Consider the following 25759-nt stretch of genomic DNA (forward strand, 5'->3'; position numbering starts at 1 on the left):
GATCCTATGCTCTGGCTGTGCCTCACCTTTCGTTTCTTTGCTTGATGCATTATTTTTCTTCGCAGATGGCTGCGTGACTCCCTTGACCTTGTCGGCCCACATGGTCCGCTTGACAGATTGGGAGCGTGTTTGCGATCTCGATCTGGAGTAGCGTTCTCCTTGCCTCGGTTTGCATTCTCTTCTCTAGCCTGAGTGCCCTCCGGATTGAGATCATGAGAGATGGAGCCGGTCCACGCGGCTGGTGCAGCTGACGAGCTGTCACCGATTGCGTCGGTGACGTATTGCCTGTGAAGTATGCATCACGCGATCCTCTAGCTCCGGTATGGGAGAACGTAGGAAAGGAATTTGGCTTGCGGAGGCTACACTAGACAAGTGGAGAGAGCGTCAATGTTTGCGGTGCAGCTCGCCTTCTTAAATCATGAGTTTGCGGCACTGAAATATTTATTTCTCGGTTATTAAAGAGCCGATTTGGAAACTTCTTGCGGCAGAACGCTCCCTAGAGTACACTTGACAACTTCCAGCGTATAACCGAAGTTTGAGTTGTGGCCTGGTGAGGGACTTTTAGGACCCCTTTAGTGTTCACAAGTGTAGTCCCCGGGAGCCCCCGAATGACCACTTGTTAAAGTTAGCTAAATAAAAACAATATGAGAATGAAGGGCAGATAAAGTTCGTAAATGCTAAGGTTACAGAAAGGTAGGCACTAAAACCCGAACACAAAGAGAATCAGTGGAAAAACACAAAGCGCACTGTCAATAGAGATCTCGCGCTATGGCGAGAAAGCAGAAATGTAAAAAAATAATTGGGCCATACTTTTGAAAAGGCAGCGCCAACACTTCATTCATGGGGAGGCGCGTGCACTCTCGACGGATATTGGCGCCCCCATGACAAAGGATCCTTGACTTAGTGATATGTACTTAACCAAAGGAGATCCTGACTGCTCCTTGCATGCATTAAGCGTGTCATCGTGACATTTAACTACTCAATTGATTGATTTTGAGCTCTAGGGATCCATTTGACAGAGTCATTGCTTCTATGGCTAAGAAATTCAATGTAAAAGGTAAAGAGTCAAGTTCCGCAAAAAAGTGCTTGTACGAAGCAGCCTCCACTTTTAGATGTCGTGACTAAGGTCTTAGATGTCGTGACTTAGGTGAGCATCACTTCTAGTAGACAGATTCAGTAGCAGATTTGCGTATTGTAGTGTTGGCCACTGTCTCGGATCGCCTGGCAAGGTACGCCAGGTCATGCAGTTCATAGAGCCACATCATTCAGCTCATTCTTGCAAAAAGCAAAGAGAGTAAGAAGAGGACGGTAGTGCAAATGTCTTACATTTAGACTCTATCACACGGACTTAAGGAAGTTGGTAGATGATATAACGGAAACGGTGCCTTTAGGGATAACAAGAAATTCGAAAATATTGAATTTGAAGTTGAAAATGTTCAAAATGTTGAATTTTATGAATACGTGCCAAAACCACGATTTGCTTATAAGGCATGCCGCAGTGGGCCACTCCTGAAGAATTTTAAACAACAGGGGCTTTAACGTGCCCCCAACGCACGGGTCACGGCCGCTTTGGCATTTCACCTCCATCGAAAGGCGAGCACCACGGTGGGTAAATATACTATATATGTATGGTTGTGCAGAGGAAGAAAGGGTAGTTGACCTCTAAAATACGTGAGAGTGAGTAAATAAGGTATACTAACAAGTTCTTAGAACTCCGAATAGGACTAGTTTATCGAGTTACCTTTGGTCGCTTTCTGTACGGGCATACAGGTCGTTGCATCAATAAGATATTAACTGACCAAGAACAATCGTTCCCCAGAGGGACGCTGTCTATCCTTTCGATGCGCTCCTTCGATGCACATTTGGCTACAATTTCCAGATAGTGAAGTTATGTTGAGACATAGAAATAAAGAAGTGTGTGTTATGGTTGAGGCGTCTACCAAGTGTGTAAGTCAGTTTTCCATTACCTTCCCTTGGAAGGTGCAATTATGCCCAAACCATTATATTCCGAGAGTGCAGGCATATGTACATCACAGACGGGCTGTCGAAAGTGCCTCCCTGTGAGCATCTGCATACAGCTTTTGCGGCTTCATTTTTCTTCCCCGCTGTGCGACTTCTCAGCTGATGGACGTCATTTGTGAGGTCATGGTCATTGTTGTCACGTCCGTGTTTGCGCCTGCGCTCTTAGTAACATTGCAGAAAAAAAAAAACGGGACGCCCTATTATTTGATTTAGAAAAGGGTGTTCTACCTTGCCCGCGTTGTCGAACGGCGTAAATCTCGCTCGCGTAATCAATAAAACTAGACAGTGAAAAAAGCTCGAGGTCGCGTCTGGGTTCGACCGCGGCCGCGGAAGCTGTATCTCGATGGGGGGCGAAATGTAAAAGCGTCCGTTTACTGAGACTGCGGTTCACGTTAAAGAACACCGGGTGATCAAAATTAATCCAGAATCGCCTACTACAGCGCGCCTGATAGTAAAGTCGTGGTTCTGGAGCGTAAACCCTCTAACTTAATTTTAGTGCAGTTTGTAAGGGAGCGTGACGTCTACGTGCTCGACCAGTATATAGCACTGATATATTTGCAGGTTGCACGTGGGTGAAATAGGACATGTTATATTTTTTGCTGATGCAGCCATCTCTAAACTTGGCTCCCGTAGGTACCAGCTATAGCCTGCTTAGCCCCGTATCCTAGAACGTTCCTTGACTCAATACTCCACATCGACTCAATGCATGGATGGATGGATGCTCTACGCGTCCCATTTCAAACGGGGCGGTGGGTTACGCCTAACTTCCTACTCATCTTTCTTTAAAAAACTGCACAAAAATTCCCATCGTCAAACTTTCTGAACCACTGGTGAGAACGTTGTTCTTGTACGTCGTTGTCTGTGGTCTCCCAATTTTTCTGCCACCAATCATCCAATGATCTCTTACTAATCTCAATTGCGGACATGTTTACTTTCCCCCCTGCTATCCCTGAACCCATAGATTTCAAGGAGGCCAGTGGAGCCTAAAGCGACAGTGGTAGATATTGTCACATTCTAGTAAGATATGTTCCATCGTTTCCATAACTTTACCCCAGCAAGTGCTACATGCTTTTTCTTCATTGGTGTACGTCGCGTTGTAAATACTCGCTCTAAGGCATCCTGATCTTCCTTGGAAAAGCAAAGAGCTTACCTTTGAGTTATCGTAAATTGTTTGTTTCTTGAGTTCGTTTTTTTTTTCTTAGGTAGTTACTCATACCAGGTTACTTTGCCATTGCCGCTACCGAGGAAAATGTCTGTCTCTCTGACCTTGCTTTTGACGTTCTTTTTTGCCATGTTGCCTACTCTACCAGTCGCATACTTGCTGGTAAGCTTGCTAGTTCTTTTGCTCCACTGTGCGTCAATGTTCTTCTTGTGCAAGTATCGGAACGCCCTCGCACCCATTTAGTTTCTTTAATGTTCTTCAGTCGTTCTTCGTAATCAAATTTGCTTTGAGCTTCCCTCCCTCCAAACTTGTCCAGCCCATATTACCCTGAACAGGTTCATTTACAGTCTTCCCGTGAGAGCCCATTGCAAGGCGTCCCACTGATCTTTGGTTACCATCGAGTCCTCGCTGTACTCCCCTTTTTAGCAAATAGCCACATTTCCAAATGTAAGTCCTGGAACCATTACACCTTTCCCCATACCCCGGAGGACCTCGTACCCATCGCATCGCCATTGCGATCTGTGTTTCATTATGCCCGCACTTCTCTTGCCCCTTTCTATTGTTTATTTTCCTATGTTTCGGTACATCTATTGCCTTCGTTTGTCCATACACCAAGGTATTTGCAACCTTTTACTTCAGGCATTTCCTTGCCTTGAATTGGCACTGTGTGTTCAATGCTTTCGTATAATGGCATGAAACCCCGTTTTTTTTTCAACTAAATGAATTTTTTCAATGCTCACTCTATAACGTGAATGGCAGCGCCACCCCATGGGTGAGTTAGTATGTCATGACTTTTTAGGCTTGTAGCGCAGCTCAGAACGAGCAAAAAAGAAAAGTGGAAGGGGTAATGAAAAGGAACGGAGAACAGGGCGAGCGCTAACTTCCAACTGATGGTTTATTTCGTGACTCAGAAGGCTACTTATACACTCAGTGAACCATGTGACATGAAGAGACAACAACACAAAACCAAGCAAGAAAAGCAAAAGTAATTATATGAAAAAATAACATATTCAGACAGCCTGTGGCGGCAGTCTAAGATACGCCAATTCATTGCTTAATAACGATAATAAAAGGGACCTTACACATGCATGCCCAACACCTATGATAGCTTTTGCTTTAATGATTTCTCTTGTAAGCTGACTAGGACTACGACCTAGAATGACATCCTTCTAAACCAGGTTCGCAACCACACGTTTTGCAGTGCTGCGCAAGAAACCCCCCCGCTGTAATACAATTCTTAGCATGGTAAGAATGTTCGCCAGCCTATTATTCAGACATCGGTAAGTCTGACCGACGTAATGTTTTCCGCACTTGAGTGGAAAACAATAAACAGCACAATGTGTGCAATTAACAAACTTCTTTTTATGATTCCTATCACAGCTAGGAAGAGCCTCCTTATTCGGATTAGTCAGCTTGCAAATCCTCATAAGCTTGTTAGGGGAAGAAAACACCACACTGTCTTGGCGATTTTCTTAAGATTATCTGAGACTGTGTAGATATACGGGATAATGCTTGTCCTACCCCGAGCAGTTGTAGGATTATCTTCGTGCTGGTTGCCTTTTCTAAACTCTCCTAGAATCCGTTCAGCTACTGACGCTTGCAAGGACACGGGAAAACCAGCCTGCGAAAGCCGTTCGCACTGAGAAGCAAAGCTAGACAAAACGGTATGGTGGCACGATTTTTGCAAAGCATTATTTAGGCAAAGGCTAGCAATGCCTCTCTTGACGAACTTAGAATGAGCAGAATGAACGGGAAGAAGTGGTTTGTTGGCACGAGGTTCATAGTACTAACACGTGTGAATATCGGAACCAGCTAAGCGCAGATCCGAAAACCGGATCGTGTCGTTCTGTGGGAGCTCGGGGGTAACATCAAGGGGGGCAAGACATTCTTTCACTATTGACACCATCATGGCAACCTTAGTCTCAAGGAACCGTTTTATTTAGTACAAAGGATTGCAAACGATCTTTACGAGACGCCATCGAAGCTGTGCCACGTGAAATTTCATAAAGCAGACACAAGGCACCTTGTAAATGAGGAAATGTTTACTTTGCTCTACATAAATTTTTGTTCCTGGCTTTTTGTGCAGTCATCCACACCACGTAAGCAGCAGTAGTTCTCGTACGAAGCTCCACCAGACGGCATCAGCTGAAAAAATTGCAAGCTTGTGTCATTTTGGTGTTTAGGTCTTTTAAGAATACTGCGTGTAGAGGGGAAGCGTGCGAAAGTCCTGAATGGGCGGTATCACAAACCAAAGCAATACGCTTCTCTGTATGCATGGCGTAGAAAATACCCGACTTATCCCCAACAATACCATATAATATGAAAACATCTCATTTGAAAGCATTCCCAATTCCTGGTCATTATTTCCTGCAATTTAAGAGCACAAATACACGGGTGACTGCGCGTTTCCAAAACAACTTGGCCTCAGCCGACGCGATGGTAAGCTACGTACACAGAAGTGGCCGCAACACAGGTTCTCAGCCAGACCACGCTAGACGCTGGCAGAACCCCTACTCGCACTCAAGACAAATACGTGGGTGCAAAGCCATTTTTCAGTCGTTTAGGAGACAGTATTTTCAAGTTCTTAGTTTTTGAGCTCCTCGGCGTTATCTTTTGCGCGTTCTGCCGGCGCAAGCAACACGCTATAGTGTTATCACTCCTGGAAGTCGCTCTTCGCGCTTTCGTAAGCGTGAGGGCCGAAAGAAGGTATATGTTGCTGCGGGGCCATAAAACTCGTTACAAACTTGTCCCACTTAGATTCAGTATACACCAACTTGCTTTCTCACCACGACCAAGGTGCTTTTCGCTAATTGCATCACAATGCCAGGCGCGGTGAGCGTACCTCAAAAGTATCCCAAAAAGTAAGTAACGAAATTACAATAACGTTGGGGATCAGAGCATGCGTCATGAACTTGTCCCAACAAGATTCAATACGCGCGAACGAAACTAACTGCGTCGCACGGCTGAGCTGCATTTCGCTACCTTCATCACAACGCCAGGTGTGGTGAGCGTGCCTAAAAAATATCCCAAAACCTAACGAAATTAATAAAAGTAAGGTTTGGGGTCAGAGCAAGAGCCAAGACGTTTTCCAGTAAGATTAAGTACAAAATTCAGTAAACTAACTGCGTCACACGGCCTAGTTGCTTTCGGCTAGCTAACTACATCACAACGCCGGGCGCGGCCACTGTGCTTCAAAGATACCCCAAAAAGTAACGAAATTAGTCAAATAATATTGCGGATAAGAGAAAGTGCCAAAGCTTGTCCCAGTAAGATTCAGTTAACGCGAAACTAACTGCGCTACAAAGCCGGGCGCGGCGAGCATGCCCAAAAACTACCGGAAAAAGCAAAATAAAAATGTTGGGGCTCATGGAAAGCATCGCAAGCATCTCCCAGTACGAGTCATTAATTCAAATTATCTACGCCAGGACGGCCAAGCGGTTTTTCGCTAACTGCATCACAAGTCTCGGGTCCTTTCGTAAAAGCCTAAATTGCTTGAAATGCGTCGCAGACTGTAAAACAAAATTTCTCACCTTTGCCTAGTCCAATAGTGCAGTGGCGCCGGGTCGAAGTGCACAAGGAACGCAAAAATACGCCGGCAGCCCAACAACCAGGCTACGCCCAATAAAAACGGGTCGCCGAAAAGGCGAACTTCACATGCGCAGCCGGCCTCGCTCTCTTCGGTGGCCTGTCTGGCTCAAACGCATGCATTTGGCGCGTCCCGGCGTGCCGCAAGCTTGTTGCTAGATAACACAAGAAAAATAATTCCCAAAGTATAATTTAATTTATACGTAAAACGTTTTAGTTCTAGCGGGAAATAATAAAAAAATGAAATGTCACAAAGTTCATCTGACATTATTTCTTTTTTCGATGCTCGCGTCAACTCTGGTGTACCACAGGGTAGCGTCCTCGGTCCCTTGCTTTTTCTAATATTTATTAACGACTTACCTCAAAATTTGTCCTCCACCATCAGAATATTCGCCGACGACTGCATAATTTATCGCCCAATTAAAAGCTCAGATGACCATCTTGTTCTTCAGCAAGACTTTCAACAAATCAATAACTGGTGCAATAAATGGCTAATGACTTTAAATACCACAAAATGCAAAGTAATGTCTTTTACCCAGAAGTCGGCAACCTCACAGTATCCCTACCATATTAACAGTTACACTGTTACAACAGCTACACAATATAAGTATCTAGGGGTGCTATTCACATCAAATCTTTCTTGGACATAGCATATCACGTCCATATCAGCTAATGCCTCCCAATCCTTGGGGTACTTGCGACGCAACTTAAGAAATGTTCCTTCAAATGCTCGCAAGCTAGCTTACCTAACTCTCGTTCGTCCCAAGCTCGAGTATGCATCTCCCATTTGGTCCCCTCACCAGAAATACCTAATTGAAACGCTACAACGGATCCAGAATAGAGTAAGCCGCTCCATCATAAACGATTACAGCTACGAGTCTAGTGTTACACAAATAAAACTTAAGCTTTCATAACAATCCTTGAGCACTCGCCGAGACATTGCCCTTTTATCACTGTTCCACAATTTCCTTCACTCCACTCGAACACCCGCATGCTTGAAACGACCCTACTCCACGTCACATAGGCTTCATAATCATTTTAGCTATGCCCGCCTTTACGGTTCTACAAAAGCATTCCATTACTCTGCTCTTCCTCGTGCTATCAGAATATGGAATTCGCTCCCGGACAGCATTGCAAGCCAATCTAACTACGATTCATTCCGTGATGCCTTGACTGAATACATGACTAAGGAAAAGGGAAGTTTTACGTTTGTCGCACAATGCTTTCTGTACTTGCACTATTTTTACAGCTTATTTTCGCATTATTACTGTTATGTCGCTATGTTTACCGTTTCGTTGGAATGTCGCGTCCGTAACTTCCTGTCATCGTTTTTCATCATTACTGTTTTTATTTATTACACGACTTCACTGAAAGCAATCTGTGTGATTTATTCCTTGTTATTATATGATATTTTTTATGTTTCTTCGTTTCTCTAGTGAATCGTGATCTAAATAATTCTTTTTTCATCTCAGTTGTACTTTGGTTGCAGGTTGTAAACAGATATGGTTTATAGATGTCTTGTATTCAATGTATTTTCTATGCACTGCCCCCCTTACTCAATGCCTCACTTTGAGGCCTGTAAGGTGTATTTGAATAAATTAATAAATAACGCATGGGATCAACACTAGGCGTGACGTGTTTCCTGTTGCCAGTTTCCGCCGAGCGTTCCCTCTTGTTGAATTTCTTTCTCTATGAATCCCCTTCTCAACTTTTGCGTCCGGCCAACTACTACCAACTATTGCCCCGCAGTACTGCGTACTGCGTGGCAACTCGTGCGCGTGCGGCTCGCTACGTATACGTACGAACTCGCGCGCTGCGTACGTGGGTGGTTCCGGACGCCCCAACTAAAGGTGCCTATTGTGAAGTAGAAGGGCACAGAAAGACCGTCGTCAGTTCTCGCTTATCTCAGCAGCTTGCTTACTCGTGCAACCCGAGCGCAATGTATCTTGCCACGAAAGCGCGAAGCTCTCGCAATATCTGGCGTCGCCATTGTTCCCATTGGTCAGAAGGTTATCAAAAAAAGAAAAAGAAACGCCGTGGAAACTGACCCATTTTATCAGCGACTTATCTTTGTCTGGACGCCAAAATTTCTTCCTTCTCGAGAAACGTATCGCTTACGCTATGCGCAAAGACCACTACACTTGACACTCATGGTTGTAAAAACAAGAACATAAACATCGTTCGCGCGGTGTATAAATCACTCAATGCGAATTTGTGTAGAATTACAATTTACCCTGCTCATGGCAGAGTACTGGCATTTAATTCAGTGTCCGCAACGTAGCTTCACGCAGCGTGAAAACGGCCGGCCATTTTAGATTCTTTCAGGCTCTTGCATGTCCTTAGGATGAAAAATTTTAATGCGCTGCTACAGATAAGCGCTTGTGCCTGTCGAGGCTTATCTTATCCTCAACATTTACCTTCAACAATATTCCTTATCTGTCTTACTTTTCTTTAACGCTGTGCACCCGCTACCCTCTGTCCGGGAATGTCATTTGTATACATATAACCATTACATAGTGCTCACGGCAGAAAAGAAGCGAGAGCAGAGCATTAACTAAAGAAATAGAATTTATGCTACATTGCGAGCATTGTTTAGGAACAACATAGCCTCAATGGGCGTTATATTGTTCTAGAGTGTACACTTTTTAGTAATACCTGAGATTGTCGACTGAAATTGGCAACTACTTATATAACTTTCTTACCCGTAAAGCTTTCCGTACTTCAAATGATTGCTCCGCACCACGTCCGGAAGTGGCTGCATTAGAGGGAATGAATGCATGATATTCATTGTTTCAATTTGGTAGTCAAGAACCTGTTACAGATCACAACCTTTCGCACAGAAGAGAGAGAGAGAGGGGAAGGATAAATAAAAATTAATCAGGTTAGTCAAGACAGAACTCGGTTGGTTACCCTGCAACGTGGCAAGGGTATAACGGGAGGAAAAGGATTTCACGCACGGTAACAAAGTAAGCCTACACGCAAACTTGTTGACAAAACAGTTTCGGAACGCGCAAACGAATATGGTCGCAAACTTGAGGCAGAAAGCTGGGCCAATTTTTTTTACTCGATGAGGGACACGTTAAACACGGTCAAGACGTGCGCTGTCTTGTGTAGCTCACTGGACCCTGGAAGCACCAAACCCACGGTGTCCTGGACGAGCCGCAGATTGGTCGGAAATTTTGTTTGCCGGCATTCTCCGTGCAAAATACGTAGGCGACGCCGGAGGCGTGCACTCTCGGATACGAGGGCACTACAAATGCACAGCAGGACGAGCTGGTCACATTGTTGGAAAGCTTTGTTGCGCCTCAAACTGCCAAACGTAACACCACGCCGGGACCACACCATTCATGTTGAGGCACAAGTAGCCTCTGACTCATCGCTCACAATAAGCAGCGTGAATACGTGGCACTCAAGATCAGAACAAACTTAACCACATTTGAGACACTTGGTTACCCGTTTTAGGAAGCTGTTGTTATTTAGGAAGCAGAGCTTGGTATAGTGTATACAGTTGGTTGTTTTAATAGTTCTAAGTTAAGGACATAATGATGATTTGCTTTCGAAGGGTGTTTATGGGAGCAGTAGGAAGCGCCTCACCTTCGTGAATGTGTCATAAAGCACGCCAACGTACTGCGCCAGAGACAAGTGCGCCACGCCTTTTCCCTCCCAGAAGCTGAACGTCCGCTTAACCAACCTGCGTTAGGATGACAAAAAAAAGGGGGTAATAATAAATGAGGCGAAATCAAATTAACAGCACGTGTTCAAGCAACGTTCACCGGACGAGATCTTACTGACGGCAGAACTACTAGATTACACATGCGAAAGTAAGCGTTTGGTCTGAGCCGTGTTCTTGTTAACGTGCTCCTATATATAAGTGTTTACTAAAAAGGAAACAAGCAATTAAAAAAAGAAAGAAATAGCTATCGAAAATGCAGCACTTCCAAAAAGGTGGTTGCATGTACACGTTGCAGATGCAACGTATTTCAGCTGCCACATTTTCTGATAATTTATCGCACGCAACCTTTCTATTAAATGTTATATGAATTTTTAGACGCAATAATTTGCGTTTTCACTTTTCTACCCCGACACCGTATTTGATCGCTACAAACTGCTGCCAGCTGCAAAATAACGCTAACCCATCGTTCTGTAGGTTACGCCCAGTTGAAAAAAAATGTTTATCAGTAACTCCAGGCCGAGATTGTGTGGAGTAAGAGATGTAAGTTTTGGTGAATCTGATTAATAAAATACACTTGGTGCGTTGTAACATACTGCGTTATCTTCCATTTCTGTGTTGCTGTCACCTCCCTTCAGAAGAGTAGGCAGGCGTTGTGCCCCTTCCGGTGGCAGTTGCCAGCCTGCTCCTCGCTTTCCCTTTCCTGTTAACTGTGTGTATGTGTGTATGTGTTCAAAACAAATAATAATAATAATAATTGTCGCCGAGGGCATACAGCGAATGTAGGCATGGCCATGGAAAAGTACTTTGAATACGCTCTTCAAAGGATACCTCTGTTTCGAATAACAGCGCGTCAATGTTTATGCGAGATTAAGACTCCGGTTCTGCATCAGCATGAATGACACATATTTTCTCAAGCGTGGGTAGAAACAACAGCATCCGACGTCACTCACCTTACTAGGTACAGTAGAACAACGGCGAATAGAAGAAATACTGCCAGGTGCATGTTTAAGGTGGTGAACGCTAGCCTCACTCCAATGCTGGTTGTACGATGACGCTCCCAAATCGCGAAACAGTATAATTGCACGTGCTTATATAGTTGGCCAGATTGCAGGACTGTGCTTCTGCAACAAATAGCTTGCCTTCACTAGTGCCACGGCTCAACTGTCGCCCCTCTCGATCGCTATCGAAGGAAAACAAGATCTCCATGTAGCAGCAGATAATGCTTTTGCTTTCAAGAGGCTTTTAAAGGTGTCCATTGTGCAGGAACGGAGAGCGATAAACTACTAGTATGGCAAAATCGCTTCTCAAGCTGCTTAAAAAAATAGGCATGCTACAAATTAATACTTTAGTGTCAGGCATTCTTGCAACCGATTTGTGTCTTTGGCTCTTTATGAAAAAGTAAAAAAAAAAGAGAGAAAAAAAAGGAAATGGGAACGAAGCTTATTCATTGGTAGAATTTTGCCGAATGACCTGAGAGCTTCTTCAATTGTAGAAAACAACCAGCGTATTTGGTTGTTGCTCTATGAAACCAATGCTGAAAGCGTTGGTTCTTGAAATAATGCAAATTATGCGCAACCATGTTCGAAAGGCACAGGCACGTACGTGCGCCCCAGAACATTGGTAACTCACAGGCGCAAACGCGAGTCAAATAAGAGAGCTCGAAATACTTATCGTTTTTGTGTCAACGTCAAAATTACTATGGTATATTTCCAAAGGATTGCGACCTGTACGTCAAACTTTCTTTAGCGAGAGCAGCCTTTCACGCATTGGCTGCAATCTCTTCTGGGATTTCGGACCATTAGACTACGATGCACGAGAATTCTGAATTTCATTGGCGCCCATACATAGCTGTCTCGATCTAGCTTTTCTTTTTCATGATTTTAGGGATCTTTAGCGTCCATGATAGATGGAGAAAAGCAAAGAAAGAAAAAAGAGAAAAATAAAGAAAAAGAAAGACACCAAGAGGGAAAGAAAGGAGAAGAAATAAAAAACAGGGCATTGGAGGGTGTTGGGGAAGGGAGAAGTTAGGGAGCATTCAGGGGTGTCGTTGGCGGCATGTTTTCGTCGCTTTAGAAGAGCCGGTCAGGCGGTCAGTGCGTGAGTAACAAAAATACCCAAAAAGACACCAGCTGAAAGAATGTCTTTAGTAGCGTAGAAGCAATGCGTCGGGTAATTTTCAAGGAATTAAGATATCGACAGTGAGTCCGTTGTGCAATGCATGGGGTAACTGGAAGGCAGCGGCATGGTCTTTCAAGGGACGCTATCCCCTGTAGCTCAACGTAGTTGTCGTTGCGGCGGTATACAGAAATGACGATACCCTTTGTGGCTGAGGCGCCGAAAACGGTATCCTGGCGTTTGGGACTTCGGAATGTGTTGGTAAGGGTGTTTCAAAAAAATATATAATATAATATAGACAAAAAGGGGGGGGGGGAACGAAACCGGAATAACAAATAGGAGGGTCACATAGGTAGAAGCTGGTGGGGGTAGGTGTACATGGGAAAGGGGGTCGTACAGTTGATATAAGCGTAAAAACATGACAGAGTTTATTAAATTGAGTAGTAGGCAGGAAAAAATTACAAATGGTGGGACAGGGGAGGTTAAGAATTAAGGTTAGCTGGTGGCACACTGTGTTTTGTGCCTTGGTTGATGATATGAGAACTTAAGATTTAGGTTACCTCTTTTAAAGATTCTAAGTTGTCACGTGTCAAATTGTTTCCCGTCGGGTGTCGGCCTTTAACCTTGTGTATCAGGTATGATTCCGTATATTTCCTCTCGCGAGGTGAACGAAAATTGCCTTGCTTTCTCGAATATATGACCACGTTCATTGAAGTGGCTGGCTGTACTGCTTTAGGTAAATGGTGTTTTGTGTGTGCGCGAAATCCCTCAATAAGTAAGAAGAGAACACTCCTAGGAAACTACAAACTAATATTTACCCAACGCCAGCTAAGTTACACCAATGGTACTATACTCCCCGCAATGCCCACACTATGGAGAGGCAGGTAACCTCTACCTCATGGTGTGGGCTTGCGAATTTAATACCATAGTTGACCCCATTCCAAATCCCTCAGAAGAGCAGTGGGAGGCTATTCTGCTTAGCGATGATCCTGACCGTCAGCAGTGGTTGGTGGGGAGGGCCAGCGCAGCAGCAATAACGAACGGACTACCGGACTAGGCGGCCCGCCCACGAGTTGTACGAATATTCTGCAAATAAAGATGGTTTGAATCAATCGATCATGCACGGTGACCATTGAGTCTTGTATAAATTTGTTGTCCAGTCTCACTTATGTATCCTTTGCTACAAGCGGCACATATTAGACAGTAGACTAGAGAGAGAGAGAGAGAGAGAGAGAAAGGCAAAGGAAAGACAGGGAGGTCAACCAGAGATTATCTCCGGTTGGCTACCCTTTACTGGGGGAGGGGCAAAGGGATGAGATAGGTGAGAGATAAAAGAAAAAGAAAGTAAAAAAAAATCCCCAGAATATACACACGCACACGTACAGACGAAACACACGAACTGTTTCTGTGGACACTGTCACGCAGCCTGCGAAAGCGTTCCTAGTGTTACGCAGTCACCGACGAATCGTCATCATACAGTGTACAGTCACAATTTGTCAGAAAGTCCTGTGTCATTTAAGCACCGCAGCAGCGCATTCATAGCGGATGGCGCTGATGTCCGCTAAGGCCAGTTTCCAAGGATGCTGTCTGTTATTGGGTGCTTGTCCAGTTTCTCTAGGGTGGCTGAGAGGACTGCTCTTTTCGGGTTGAAACGAGGGCACTCACAAAGAAGGTGCGCAATTGTTTCATTGCACCGGCAGAAGTCACAAAGTAGGCTGTTGGCCATTCTGATAAGAAAGGAGTACGCATTTCAAAATGCGACTCCAAGCCATAGACGGACTAGTTACGTCGTGGAAGGTTGGGCGGAATACGGAGCTTGTTAAGAGTGGCGAGCTACAAGGCAAAATTGCCACCCAATTACGACAAGGGGGCAAGACGCGCATTCCGCACTCTCCGTCGCTGCAGCTAGGAGGCGTTCGAAGAAGCGGCCTTTGCGCTGAAAACCGCCGCCTTCCACCAGCCCCACCGACATTGTGACGGGACGAGTTCGGTGTGTGAATAATGGTTTCGGAGTTCCCCAACGTGGACCTGATATGACACGCATGGACAAGTTGCCGTGGGGAAGCCGTATTTTGGTGCTTCTCATGCTCGTCCAGACGCAAGACAACGAGCTACCCTCGATGGGCGCCGATACGTCCCGGAACGGCACCCCTCCAACGCCGGCGTCAGGCATCAGAACGCGGTTGCCTTTGTGTACGTAAACTGATCTGTGGAGCAGCGGCGAGTTGGTGATGAGTAAACGAACAGTCGCCGCCTCGTATGGCCGTCGGACCGAGTGTATAAAAACTGTTGTTGTGCGAATGCTGGGGACACTTCTCTTGAGCAGTCATGTTAGACTGATTCACTTCTCTCATGCAGTCATGTTGGACTGATACTCTTTTTCTCAAGCTGTCATGTTAGACTGATTTAATTTCTGTAAATAAACCCTTTTTCCTCGTTCTCGATGAGAAACAGTTCTTCACTTCATCAACGATCTCAGCGTAAATAAGTTGGACGACGGCATGGGCCAGCTACCTTCGAATTCATGCCGTACTCCAATCTTGGCAAAGGACCACGAGCGATGGGATTGAGCCCCCAATCCTGACAACTGGCTGACAGCGGTGAGATGGACTTTGCGACATGGTGCTGTATCTGCGGTGAGTGCTTGGTTTTTGCTTTGACTCTCTAGGCTTCATTTTGGGGTTGTTCTGTTTAGAACAGTAGGGAAGCTAGATTGTTGTGTGTTAGCTAGGTTGTGTTTTCCTAGCTAGATTTAGAGAGCAGAATCAAGGCAGTAAAGCAGCAGTCATGGAGTTAAGGACACTGCTGAGAGACGAGTTGTTGATTGTTGGTGAGGAACTGGGCCTAGATGTACGCAAGGAAATGCTCAAATCGGAATTATTGGAGCTAATTTCCGAAAAGGCCAGTGAGGAAGAAATTGAAATGGGGTTTGAACTTCTGAAAAAGAGAGAAGAACGAGAGAGAAAAGAACAAGAGAGAAAGGAACGCGATAAAGTTTGCGAGTTAAGAAAAATGCAACTGGAACTTGAAAGCAAACGTTTGGAGTTGTCTCAAGGAAGTGAAGGTGCTCTGGGACGATCAAGTGAGGCAGAATCGTACCGCATGGACAGGCTATTAAAGCCATTTGAGGTTGGGACCGACATAGGCTTGTTCCTAAGCAATTTTGAAAGGACTTGCGAAAAGATGAACTTCGGCCCGAGTACATGGCCACAGCGGTTGCTGTCTATGTTGCCGTGTGAGGCGGCGCAAGTAATCGCCAAACGGAGTGTGCGGGATGCATATGATTATGCAAAAGTTAAGGCTAGTCTCCTGAAGAAATACCGCCTTTCAGCCGAAGCTTTTCGGCAAAGGTTTAGGAGCACAGGCAAGAAAGATAGCGAGGGCTATCCGGAGTTTGCATATAGCTTAAAGGCCAACCTAGTCGAGTGGCTTAAAAGCGCGGAAGCGTACGACAGCAGAGACATGATCATTGAATGCATGTGTCTAGAGCAGTTTTACAAAACCATCCCCCAAGCTGTGAAACTGTGGGTGCAAGACAGAGGTAATGTAAACACTGTGGAAAGGGCGGCTGAATTAGCCGAAGAGTACGCAACCCGTAGAAAGTTGAACGCCGAGGAGGGAAACTGGGACGGTCGAAATGGACCGCGGAAACCATTTCCGTTCAAAAAGGGTGCGCGAACTAGACGATCCGAGCATGTAGACATGGCGGAAAAGCCCGCAGAAAAGAGCGAGGAGAAACTTAACGGAGAAACCGCACAAAAAGAACAGAAAAGAAAATTCGAATCTGTTAGACCAATTCGCTGTTACAAATGCCACAAACTGGGACATATAGCTGTAAACTGCGAGAAGTCTAGCGTAGTTTTTTCCTACGTGGAGGAAAAAGATGAGAATATGGAACTTTTAAGTCCATATCTCCACGACCTGCAAGTTAATGGAAAACCATGCCGAGTGCTAAGAGGCAGTGCCGCCACGCTGGACATTGTCCATCCGTCTTACGTGATGGTAGATGACTTCACCGGAGAAGTAGCATGGATAAAACAAGTTGTAGAAGAACACAGCGTGTGTCTGCCCATGGTCAAAGTTAAAATCAGTGGACCATTCGGGGAGCTAGAGACTGAGGCTGCAGTTTCCAAATTTTTGTCACTGCAGTATCCCTACATCTTTTCGAATCGTTCGAATCAGTTACTGCGTGACAGAGGGCTCAAACTGGGAGAGGGCATAGTACAGGCATTGACCCGAGGCCAAGCTCGTAAGATCGCGGCGCTTTCGGCTGAAAATGCTCAAGCTCCTCCAGCGGAAGCAGAAAAGGGGATAACTTCAATACCCGAATCCGAGCTAGGCCCGAGGGACAAAAGAACAGTTGAGGAGAGCCTGCCAGCTGACCAGCTCAATGAGAGCGTAGCACTAGAGTGTCAGAGTTCCAGCCTGCAGGAAGAGGAAGCAGACGCGCTCACAAGCGAGACAGGGTCGTTATTATCACCGGCCTCAAAGAACTTTGATCAACTCTTACGCGTGGATAGAGAGTCACTGGCAGCTGAGCAAAAGAATGATGAGAGCTTAGCTAAATTACGTGACACAGCTAAAGAAGGCATTGCTAGGCGCAACGTAACGATACATGAGAGAGGAGGATTGTTGTATCGGCATTACAGAGATCGAAAGGGTAGGATTTTAGATCAGTTAGTCATACCTACTAAGTATAGGGAGGACTTTTTGAGTCTTTGTCATGGAAATGGGTGGTCCGGCCACCTAGGCATAAACAAATCAAAGGAAAGATTGCTTATGGAATACTACTGGCCTGGCTGTTTCAAAGATGTAGAAAACTTTGTAAGATCATGCGACGCCTGCCAGCGTTCTGGTAAACCAGGAGAGACTTGGAAAGCTCCACTGAAGGTAGTGCCCTTAATAACAGAGCCTTTCAGACGACTTGTAATAGACACGGTAGGGCCTCTTCCAAAAACAAAATCAGGCTACAGGTACTTGTTTACCATGCTGTGTCCGGCTACCAAGTTTCCAGAAGCAATCCCTTTGAAAGAGCTCAGCTCCACCGAAGTAGTAGACGCGCTTTTGACAGTGTTTGCACGAGTTGGGTTTCCAGCCGAAATTCAGGCAGATCAAGGGTCAGTATTCACGAGCGCACTGACTTCCACATTCTTGCAAAAGTGCGGGGTAAAGTTAATACACAGTTCTGTCTATCACCCTCAGTCAAACAGTGTAGAGAGGTGGCATTCGGTGCTTAAGCGAGTTTTGCGTGCGCTCTGTTACGAGCACAAGGAGGACTGGGAGAACTGTCTGCCGGCAACTTTGTTTGCTTTGCGAACGGTTCCACATGAAGCGACAGGGTTCTCACCAGCCGAACTAGTGTATGGGAGGACACTCCGTTCTCCACTGAGAATGTTAAGAGAGATGTGGGAGGAAAGGGGGGAGTGTCCAACAGTGGTTGAATACGTGCTAAATTTACTGGAACGGCTAAACGCAACCCGAGAACTAGTCGGAAAGAACATGGCAATAGCTCAAAAGAACGCCAAAGTCTTTTACGACAAGGATGCGAGGCTTCGTACGTTTAAAGTCGAATTAACGATGAAAGCGGAAAAGTGTAGGTTTGGTTGTTCACAGGTTACTTGTCTGGGCCATGTTGTCGGTCAGGACATGAGACGGCCGGCTGAGCTGAAAATAACTACGATTGGAGAATTTTCTCAGCCGCGCACGAAAACGGACCTTCGTTCATTTTTGGGACTTGTGGGGTACTATCAACGGTACATTCCGAATTACTCGCAATTGGCAAGTCCACTAACAGACGCCCTCCGAAAGGGAGCACCGAGTAACGTACACTGGGATAAGGACAAAGAGAACGCTTTCGAAAGTTTGAAAACGCTATTGGTTTCTCGCCCAGTGCTTCGCGCGCCAGACTACACAAAGGAATTCATAGTTCAATGCGACGCAAGCGACAGAGTTATGGGCGTGGCACTTAGTCAGGTTGGCGACGATAACGAGGAGCATCCTATCCTCTACGCCAGCCGTAAACCTAATGTTAGAGAGGAAGCCTACAGCGCTTCAGAGAAGGAATGCGCTTGTTTGGTTTGGGCCGCCCAGAAGTTGTCGTGTTACTTGTACGGAACGAAGTTCATCTTCGAGACCGACCACTGTCCTCTGACGTGGCTCAATCAAATGTCACACAAAAACGGCCGCTTGCTCCGATGGAGCCTCACTCTCCAAGAGTGCAACTTCTCCGTTAGATATAAGAAGGGAAAGTTGCATAGCAATGCGGATGGTTTGAGCAGGCTAATTTGAATTCTGCGTTTGGGGGTCCCGCCTAAATTTTAGGGTTACTAGTGTTAATTTTATTATTCGAAGAAGATCCCCTCTCATTTAGCAGGATTCCCTCCATGATTGCTGAATGTGTCAGCAGGAATTTGCTTCAGAAATTGGCATAGCGAAATGCAGCATTTTTTTTTTGCTTCTGCACTTATGTTGTTGTTGTTTTTTGAAGCCTAGCGAGTCTAAAGTAGGAGCCAATGCACGTCATCTCGGCGCAGAGCCGTGTTGTGGGGTTCGTTTTGCAGTTGCCTGTCCTTGGATGTTTTGGGGCGGTGACATCAATGCACAAGTGGTCGCTGCGAGCCAAGACATCAATCCCCCCCCCTGACCAGCAGCCGTTCTCTTCCTGCCTAGCGGTTGTCAGCGCTAGACAGTCGAGATTTTTCGGGCCATGGAGGCGCTGTTAAGAATGGCGAGCTACAAGGCAAAATTGCCACCCAATTACGACAAGGGGGCAAGACGTGCATTCCGCACTCTCCGTCGCTACAGCTAGGAGGCGTTCGAAGAAGCGGCCTTTGCGCTGAAAACCGCCGCCTTCCACCAGCCCCATCGACATTGTGACGGGACGAGTTCGGTGTGTGAACAATGGTTTTGGAGTTCCCCAACGTGGACCTGATATGACACGCATGGACAAGTTGCCGTGGGGAAGCCGTATTTTGGTGCTTCTCATGCTCGTCCAGACGCAAGACAACGTGCTACCCTCCATGGGCGCCGATACTTCCCGGAACGGCACCCCTCCAACGCCGGCGTCAGGCATCAGAACGCGGTTGCCTTTGTGTACGTAAACTGATCTGTGGAGCAGCGGCGAGTTGGTGATGAGTAAACGAACAGTCGCCGCCTCGTATGGCCGGCGGACCGAGTGTATAAAAACTGTTGTTGTGCGAATGCTGGGGACACTTCTCTTGAGCAGTCATGTTAGACTGATTCACTTCTCTTATGCAGTCATGTTGGACTGATACTCTTTTTCTCAAGCTGTCATGTTAGACTGATTTAATTTATGTAAATAAACCCTTTTTCCTCGTTCTCGATGAGAAACAGTTCTTCACTTCATCAACGATCTCAGCGTAAATAAGTTGGACGACGGCATGGGCCAGCTACTTTCGAATTCATGCCGTACTCCAATCTTGGCAAAGGACCACGAGCGATGGGATTGAGCCCCCAATCCTGACAAGCTGTAAATTAGGGTCCAGGGTGTGAAGGCATACGCTTGTAAATTCGGATGAATTCCATTGAGCTAACGTTAGGTCACGCGCAACTGCGGAAAGTTTTTTTCGCTGCGTCGGCTATCGAAAGAGGAATGGTAACGCAGTTGTCGCCGTCATGGGCAGAATAGACTACGTTGCTTGATGTGCAACTGAAACTCGAAGTTACCTTGCGTGAGTAATTCGACGCTGTACATTTTTGTGCAGTAGTAGATTGAATACGTTTCCATGTAGAGGAACTGGGGTGGCCACGGGGACCGGTTCCCAACTTCGTCTTCTTCCTTAGTCTGGGATGCACAATAATATCCTTAAAGTTAGCGCTGCGTCTGTAGGCTACTCTGAACGGGTCGGGAAAAATCTTAAGCGTCTGGTTGCTGGTGAGATTTGGGTAATATTTTCTGAGCATGTTCTTTACGTTTTGGAGTGCGCTTGAGCAAAGCCATACGTACAAAAGAAAACTATAGAAATGTTTTCTCTGAGTGTTTCATACAAGTGTTTTCTCTGTGCCATCCGTTTGTTTAGCTCTTCTTGTGCACGCCTTCTGTAATGCATGTATTTCACGTTCGCCATATAACGCTCATTTCTGCCCCGGCAAGTAGGCCCTTTCCTTCCTGCCGAGAACCAAGCTCTCAGATTGTGTCGCCTCGTGAGGTCGGAGACCTGTAAGCAATACCGGCTCCTAAAGGACCTGCTTTTACTCGGTTCAAGGAACTCGTCTCCTAGCAGGCACGCCCAGGACTTCCGCCACCAGTTGAAGGCGCTGTCTCCTCTAACTGAGGCTCTTTGGCGTGCCACTCGTCCAGAAGCTTCCAGTAAGCCACCTGGACCTCTGCCAGGCCAGCCACACTGGGAGATGTAATTATACCGCACCGAGTGTAGAAAGTTTTGAGTTTGGGACCTACGCTCCGCGTTCGGCCTAAGGTTGACAAAGTCGAGGCGTTGTCCGTTGCCAGAACCGCTGCCACTAGAGCTGTGTCCCCGAACTTTGAACGAGTGGTTCTTGAATGTGTTGAAGCGCTTCCAGTGGTAACCTCGGGTCATTGTCAACCCAAGGTATCAAGCATCGTCGAATCGCTGCGGAGTAGCGACTTCAAGTTGCTCGTGTCAGACAAAGAGGGCGGCTTTGTTGTATGCCCCTCCCGACAATTTCACCTTCCTTCGGATCGCGCGCTTGAAGAAAATTTCACAGTTGCCGATGAGTTCAACCCTTCTAAGACCAAGATGTTTGCGGTAAGAAAGTGCGAGCAAGCCGGTCTAGAGAAGTTGTCTGGTGCTATGAAATGCTCCAGGGCAATATGCTTTTCGCGTTTTTTACGGTTAGAACTCACAAGATGGGAACCCCTTACGGGTCATTGCCTCTGAAGTGGGCACTTGACAGAATTGCGTGGGGCCGCACCTCCATCAAGGTCTGACGCAGCTGCCGATCAAAGACCCGTTCTTAGTGCGGAACTTATACACGGCTCTGGTAGCTTCAAACTAAGTGTTGCTAGGTTTCGCTCATTTTTGCTAGGTTATGCATGGTTTGGCTAGGTTCACACTAAGTCTTGATAGGTATTGCTAAGTGTTACGAGGTAATGCATGGCTTAACTATGCTCATACTAAGTGTCACCAAGATTTGCCAAGCTTCGCTAAGTTTTTGCAAGGTAATACACGGCCAGGCCGGTAAGCCACACAAGCCCTAGCAAGCAGCACGTATACAAGCCACAGTCCATGTATCACAATTTAATATGTACCGTGCTTCAATACCAGTCGTCATCAACAATGCCGTCCTCGTCCTTGACGTCCGACCGTCGTCGTGGTCGTCGTCGTGGTCGATGGCCTCGGGGAAGGCTTGGCGAAGCACTTGCAAGGTAGAGCTCTTCTGTTCAAAGTTCCGCGCCGAGCTCACCGTGGAGACATTCACGTCGAACCAGAGCCGGTCACAGACGTGGCAGCTGTGCCCTAACTCTATGCCGAGGAATTCGCGCTGCAAGTGGCCGTTCGCACCTCACATGGATTTGTGGGCTTGGCGTTGGAAGTTCTTGGTGGCGCGCACGCCCGGAACCGATTTCCGGCGGCGCCGATCATTCAGTCGGCAGCGTTCATTGCGGGATCCTCGAAACTCGGGATCCTCGACTCGGCGACAGCGTTTGTCGGCGGCGGCAGGATCGGCTCTTCTTTGTCGTTCGTAGTCCTGCTGAGCCACGCGCCGAGCTTCCATGTAGGTCACAGACGTGACAGCTGGGCCCAAACTCTATGCCCACAAATTCACGCCGGAATCGGCCGTTCGCACCTCCCCGTGTCTCGGGGGGCTTGACGCTGGAACTTTTCGAGCAATCGCAGGCTGGGATTGCTTTCTCGGCGACGTCGAGCGTTCAGGTGCCGCCTATCACGTTCCCTGTATCGGTAACCTCGACTCGGCGTCCCCTCTTCTCAGCCGCAGCTTCGGCGCAGTATTCCGGATCAGCTCGGCGGCGACGCATCGCTTCTCGCTTGTAAGTACGGCGCTCTTGTAAACGATATGGCCGCTGCTATGCTATTCTATAACCAACCTGCAGTGAGGAAGCAGTTGGATTTGCGTGTGCGGAGCCTCATTGAGGAAATGGGTGTTTCAGTTCTTGAACATTGCCCTATGACACAAGCGAAATCGTTACCGCCATGGCAGTGGCAGCTCACAGACTTTGATACATCGTTTGAAAAGGCCACGAAACATACGCGAGAGGCACATATTAAAATGCATTTCCTAGAACTCCAGTATAAGTACACTTGCAATGAGTTTTACAGAGACGCTTCGAAGTCACATGCAGCGGTGTCTTACGCAGCCATTGGCCCATCTTTCTCGAAATCCGGCGCACTTCACCCGGAAATAAGTATATATACAGCCGAGGCCCATGTATTATTGTCGGCCGGTGAAGCATACAAGGAAATTAAAACTTCGAGAAACAGTCATATTTACAGACCTTAAGTGTCGTAATAGCCTTGAAGTCACTCTGTAAACACAAAAACCCTGTACTTATTGAGCTCTACTCCGTTCTGTGTAAAGCGTACACATCTAACTAGCATGCCATTATATGCTGGGTACCTGGCCATAGAGGCATCAAGGGTAATGTGCTAGCATTACCTTCCACATCAACTATAGGGCAAGCTACTTTTACCGCTGCAGTCCCTGCTACAGATCTGTAGCCTCTTACGAAGGAAACTACGAAACCACTGGCACCGCTCGTCGGACGCGGACACAAATAAGCTGTACGTGATCAAGCCGCAGTTAGGTTTCTGGCCCTTCGCAACAATGTCACGCCGAACACATGTCCTATTCAGTCGTCTCAGAATAGGACACACATTTGGCACCCATAATTTTCTACTTACTGCAAATGGACCTCCAACGTGTGGTAGATGCGGGGAGAGGCCGACTGTCCTCCGTGTCTTACTGGAGTGTCGGGAAGTCGAAGCTGAGAGAAAGGAACATTTTCCTCTGGCATAACTATTGCGGCCCAGTTCACCCGGCTATGTTTCTTTGTAATGAAATGTTTTTTACCACCAAAGCAGTCCTCGTTTTCTTGAATAATGTTGTGCTACATGTTATTTGTCTCATACATTCGTAGCGCTTCCTCTATTCAGAAGATGCCGCTGCAATAGCAGTATCGTATAGTACATGCCGCCAGGCCCTTGTATTTCAGGTACTCTGGTGATGCAGTAGTGCTGTGGCCAATCTTTGCATGTGACATGTTTTGTGCATCATATTTTTCGCAGTGCTCTTTAAGGCTCACAGTACACGTCATTATTGATCGCCATAATCTTATTACACGTAGATTTTACGCACTTTACAGCGACTATATTTAGGCCCCTTTACAGCCGCGTGAAATCAACTTTATAGAACCCATCACTCCACTGCAAAGTCAATAACACTGGCATGGAGCTCTTTGGCCATTCCTGGCCTTTGCGCCACTAAAAACCACACATTCATTCCGTACGGTGCTATTCCTGGTAAGCCGCTTCTTCTGCCGGCGTCCGGACTTTCTTCAGTCTTCCCATGGCAGCAACCCTTACACAAAGAGTAGAGGAGGCGAGAGGTGTTCCGCTGCGCCGGCCCGAACATTTAGTTGCCTGTGACGTCATGAGTCTGCCGTACACGCGTGGGGTGCGAGGAGGCTACGTGGCTCGGTGCCCTCGCAGGTGGTTGCTAGGCAACGCAAGGTGGCGCACTGGGCTGAGTTTTCTGGTAACGTTTCACGGCGGAACGAAAGCTTAAAGAGCTCCGCTGTTAAAATTACAAAGCCTTTTTCGAAGGTCGACGTTCACAAAAGAATTTCTTTGACCTTGCACTGTACCTCAAGGAGGAGCACATGTATTGGATGTATGCCCCACGTTCCAAGAAACACCTTCTCGCCTGCGCTTCCAATCATTCAAAAGTGGCGAAGTGCTGCATAGCCCTGGGTGCACTGAGAAATGCTGTCGTTCGCTATAGCCCCCACTTGATATCCAGCAGCTTTGCTTACCAACTCCTTCGGCTCGAGGCATGTGTCTCTCCAGCGCAACTACTCTCATCCTTGATGGAAGTCTTACTGCAAGAGGGTCGTTACTCCATGAAACCGCGCGAGGTGATAAAGGACATAGCCAAGATAATTGTGATCCCGTATGTACATTGTGTGTCCCACCGCATCAAGAAGGCCGCAGGTCGGGATGGTTTTCATGTGGTGTTTATTGTTCCTAACACGTTGGTAAGATTGCGCAGAAAGTCTAGGATGGCCGTCAAACGCCTGGACTACGTAGTAAGAGACATACGGCCAAGCCCGTAGATTGCAATATAATGTAATTTATGCCATTCCCAGCTATTGCAGCTGCCAAAAGACACAGGTATGCTGAGAAGATGCAGTGATCAGATGGTCAGGAAAATCTTTGAAGCCTTTTGAATTTGTGAGTTAGGAGGCACTTCCGTAAGCCCCTTCTATAGCTCTGTGTGACAAGGAACTTAAGTTCCTTAGTAGTTAATCAGTTTCAACTGTGTACACATTGTGTATTTCACATTTGCATAGTTTTACGTTTGACGCAGGCGCAGCAGGAGTTGACTGAAGATGACTCGCCTTCCCCTTTCTTTCTTTCTCTTTTTCAGCCTGTTGCATATAGTATGTACTTGTACGGACCTGAAGAAAGATGTCGGCACTCAGCGCTGGTCCTGCAGTCTTCCTTGTCCGTGTGTTTTGTTGGCGCTGTTTAAAATGAATGACCCGTACTAACTAGGCCGCACCGAAACCCTTCTAAATCTCGTAAAATATAACATGTTATAACGCTCAGCAGCACCGTCAAATTTATTGCAGAGGCCGTAATAAACTGAGAAACGCAGAACTTTGTCTAGATATTCCCTGTAACGTTCTACTTTTTTTTGGCCAAGTATACTCATAAGGCTCTTTCAATTCATCGAAGACACGGGAAAAAACACATACAAATCCTGTATAACGCAAGAAAATGCCGATAAAACGTACCTTGAGAAGTTAATCGCAATGCTAATTTAGCCACTCACATTAAAGTGTTGGCACGCATTACACTAACAGTACTCCCTCCTCTGTCAAGTCCAACAAATTTGAACTTGGTGCACTCCATCACTGGTTCTCCTGGGACTCTGGGAAGCATTGAGGACACCGGCCGTATGACACTCTGGAACGCTTGAATCAGTCATATTCTAAAGGGAACTATAATTAAGGCACGCTG

General features: G+C 46.5%; 1 protein-coding gene across 2 annotated transcripts in view; it reads right to left on the bottom strand.

The window, feature by feature from the left end:
• LOC135918025 (cytochrome P450 3A41-like) overlaps nt 1–11593 on the bottom strand; it is a 43963-nt gene extending 32370 nt beyond the window's left edge. For both annotated transcript variants that reach the window (XM_065451703.1, XM_065451699.1), the window contains exons 1-3: nt 11393–11593; nt 10364–10460; nt 9472–9524 (exon numbers count right to left, since the gene is read on the bottom strand). In XM_065451703.1, the coding sequence (XP_065307775.1) occupies nt 9472–9524; nt 10364–10460; nt 11393–11445 (203 nt within the window). In that variant the 5' untranslated portion in view covers nt 11446–11593. The remainder of the gene's footprint in view (nt 1–9471; nt 9525–10363; nt 10461–11392) is intronic.
• Nucleotides 11594–25759: the final 14166 nt, after the last annotated feature.

This window comes from Dermacentor albipictus, chromosome 2, assembly GCF_038994185.2.
Source record: "Dermacentor albipictus isolate Rhodes 1998 colony chromosome 2, USDA_Dalb.pri_finalv2, whole genome shotgun sequence".
Taxonomy (NCBI): domain Eukaryota; kingdom Metazoa; phylum Arthropoda; class Arachnida; order Ixodida; family Ixodidae; genus Dermacentor; species Dermacentor albipictus.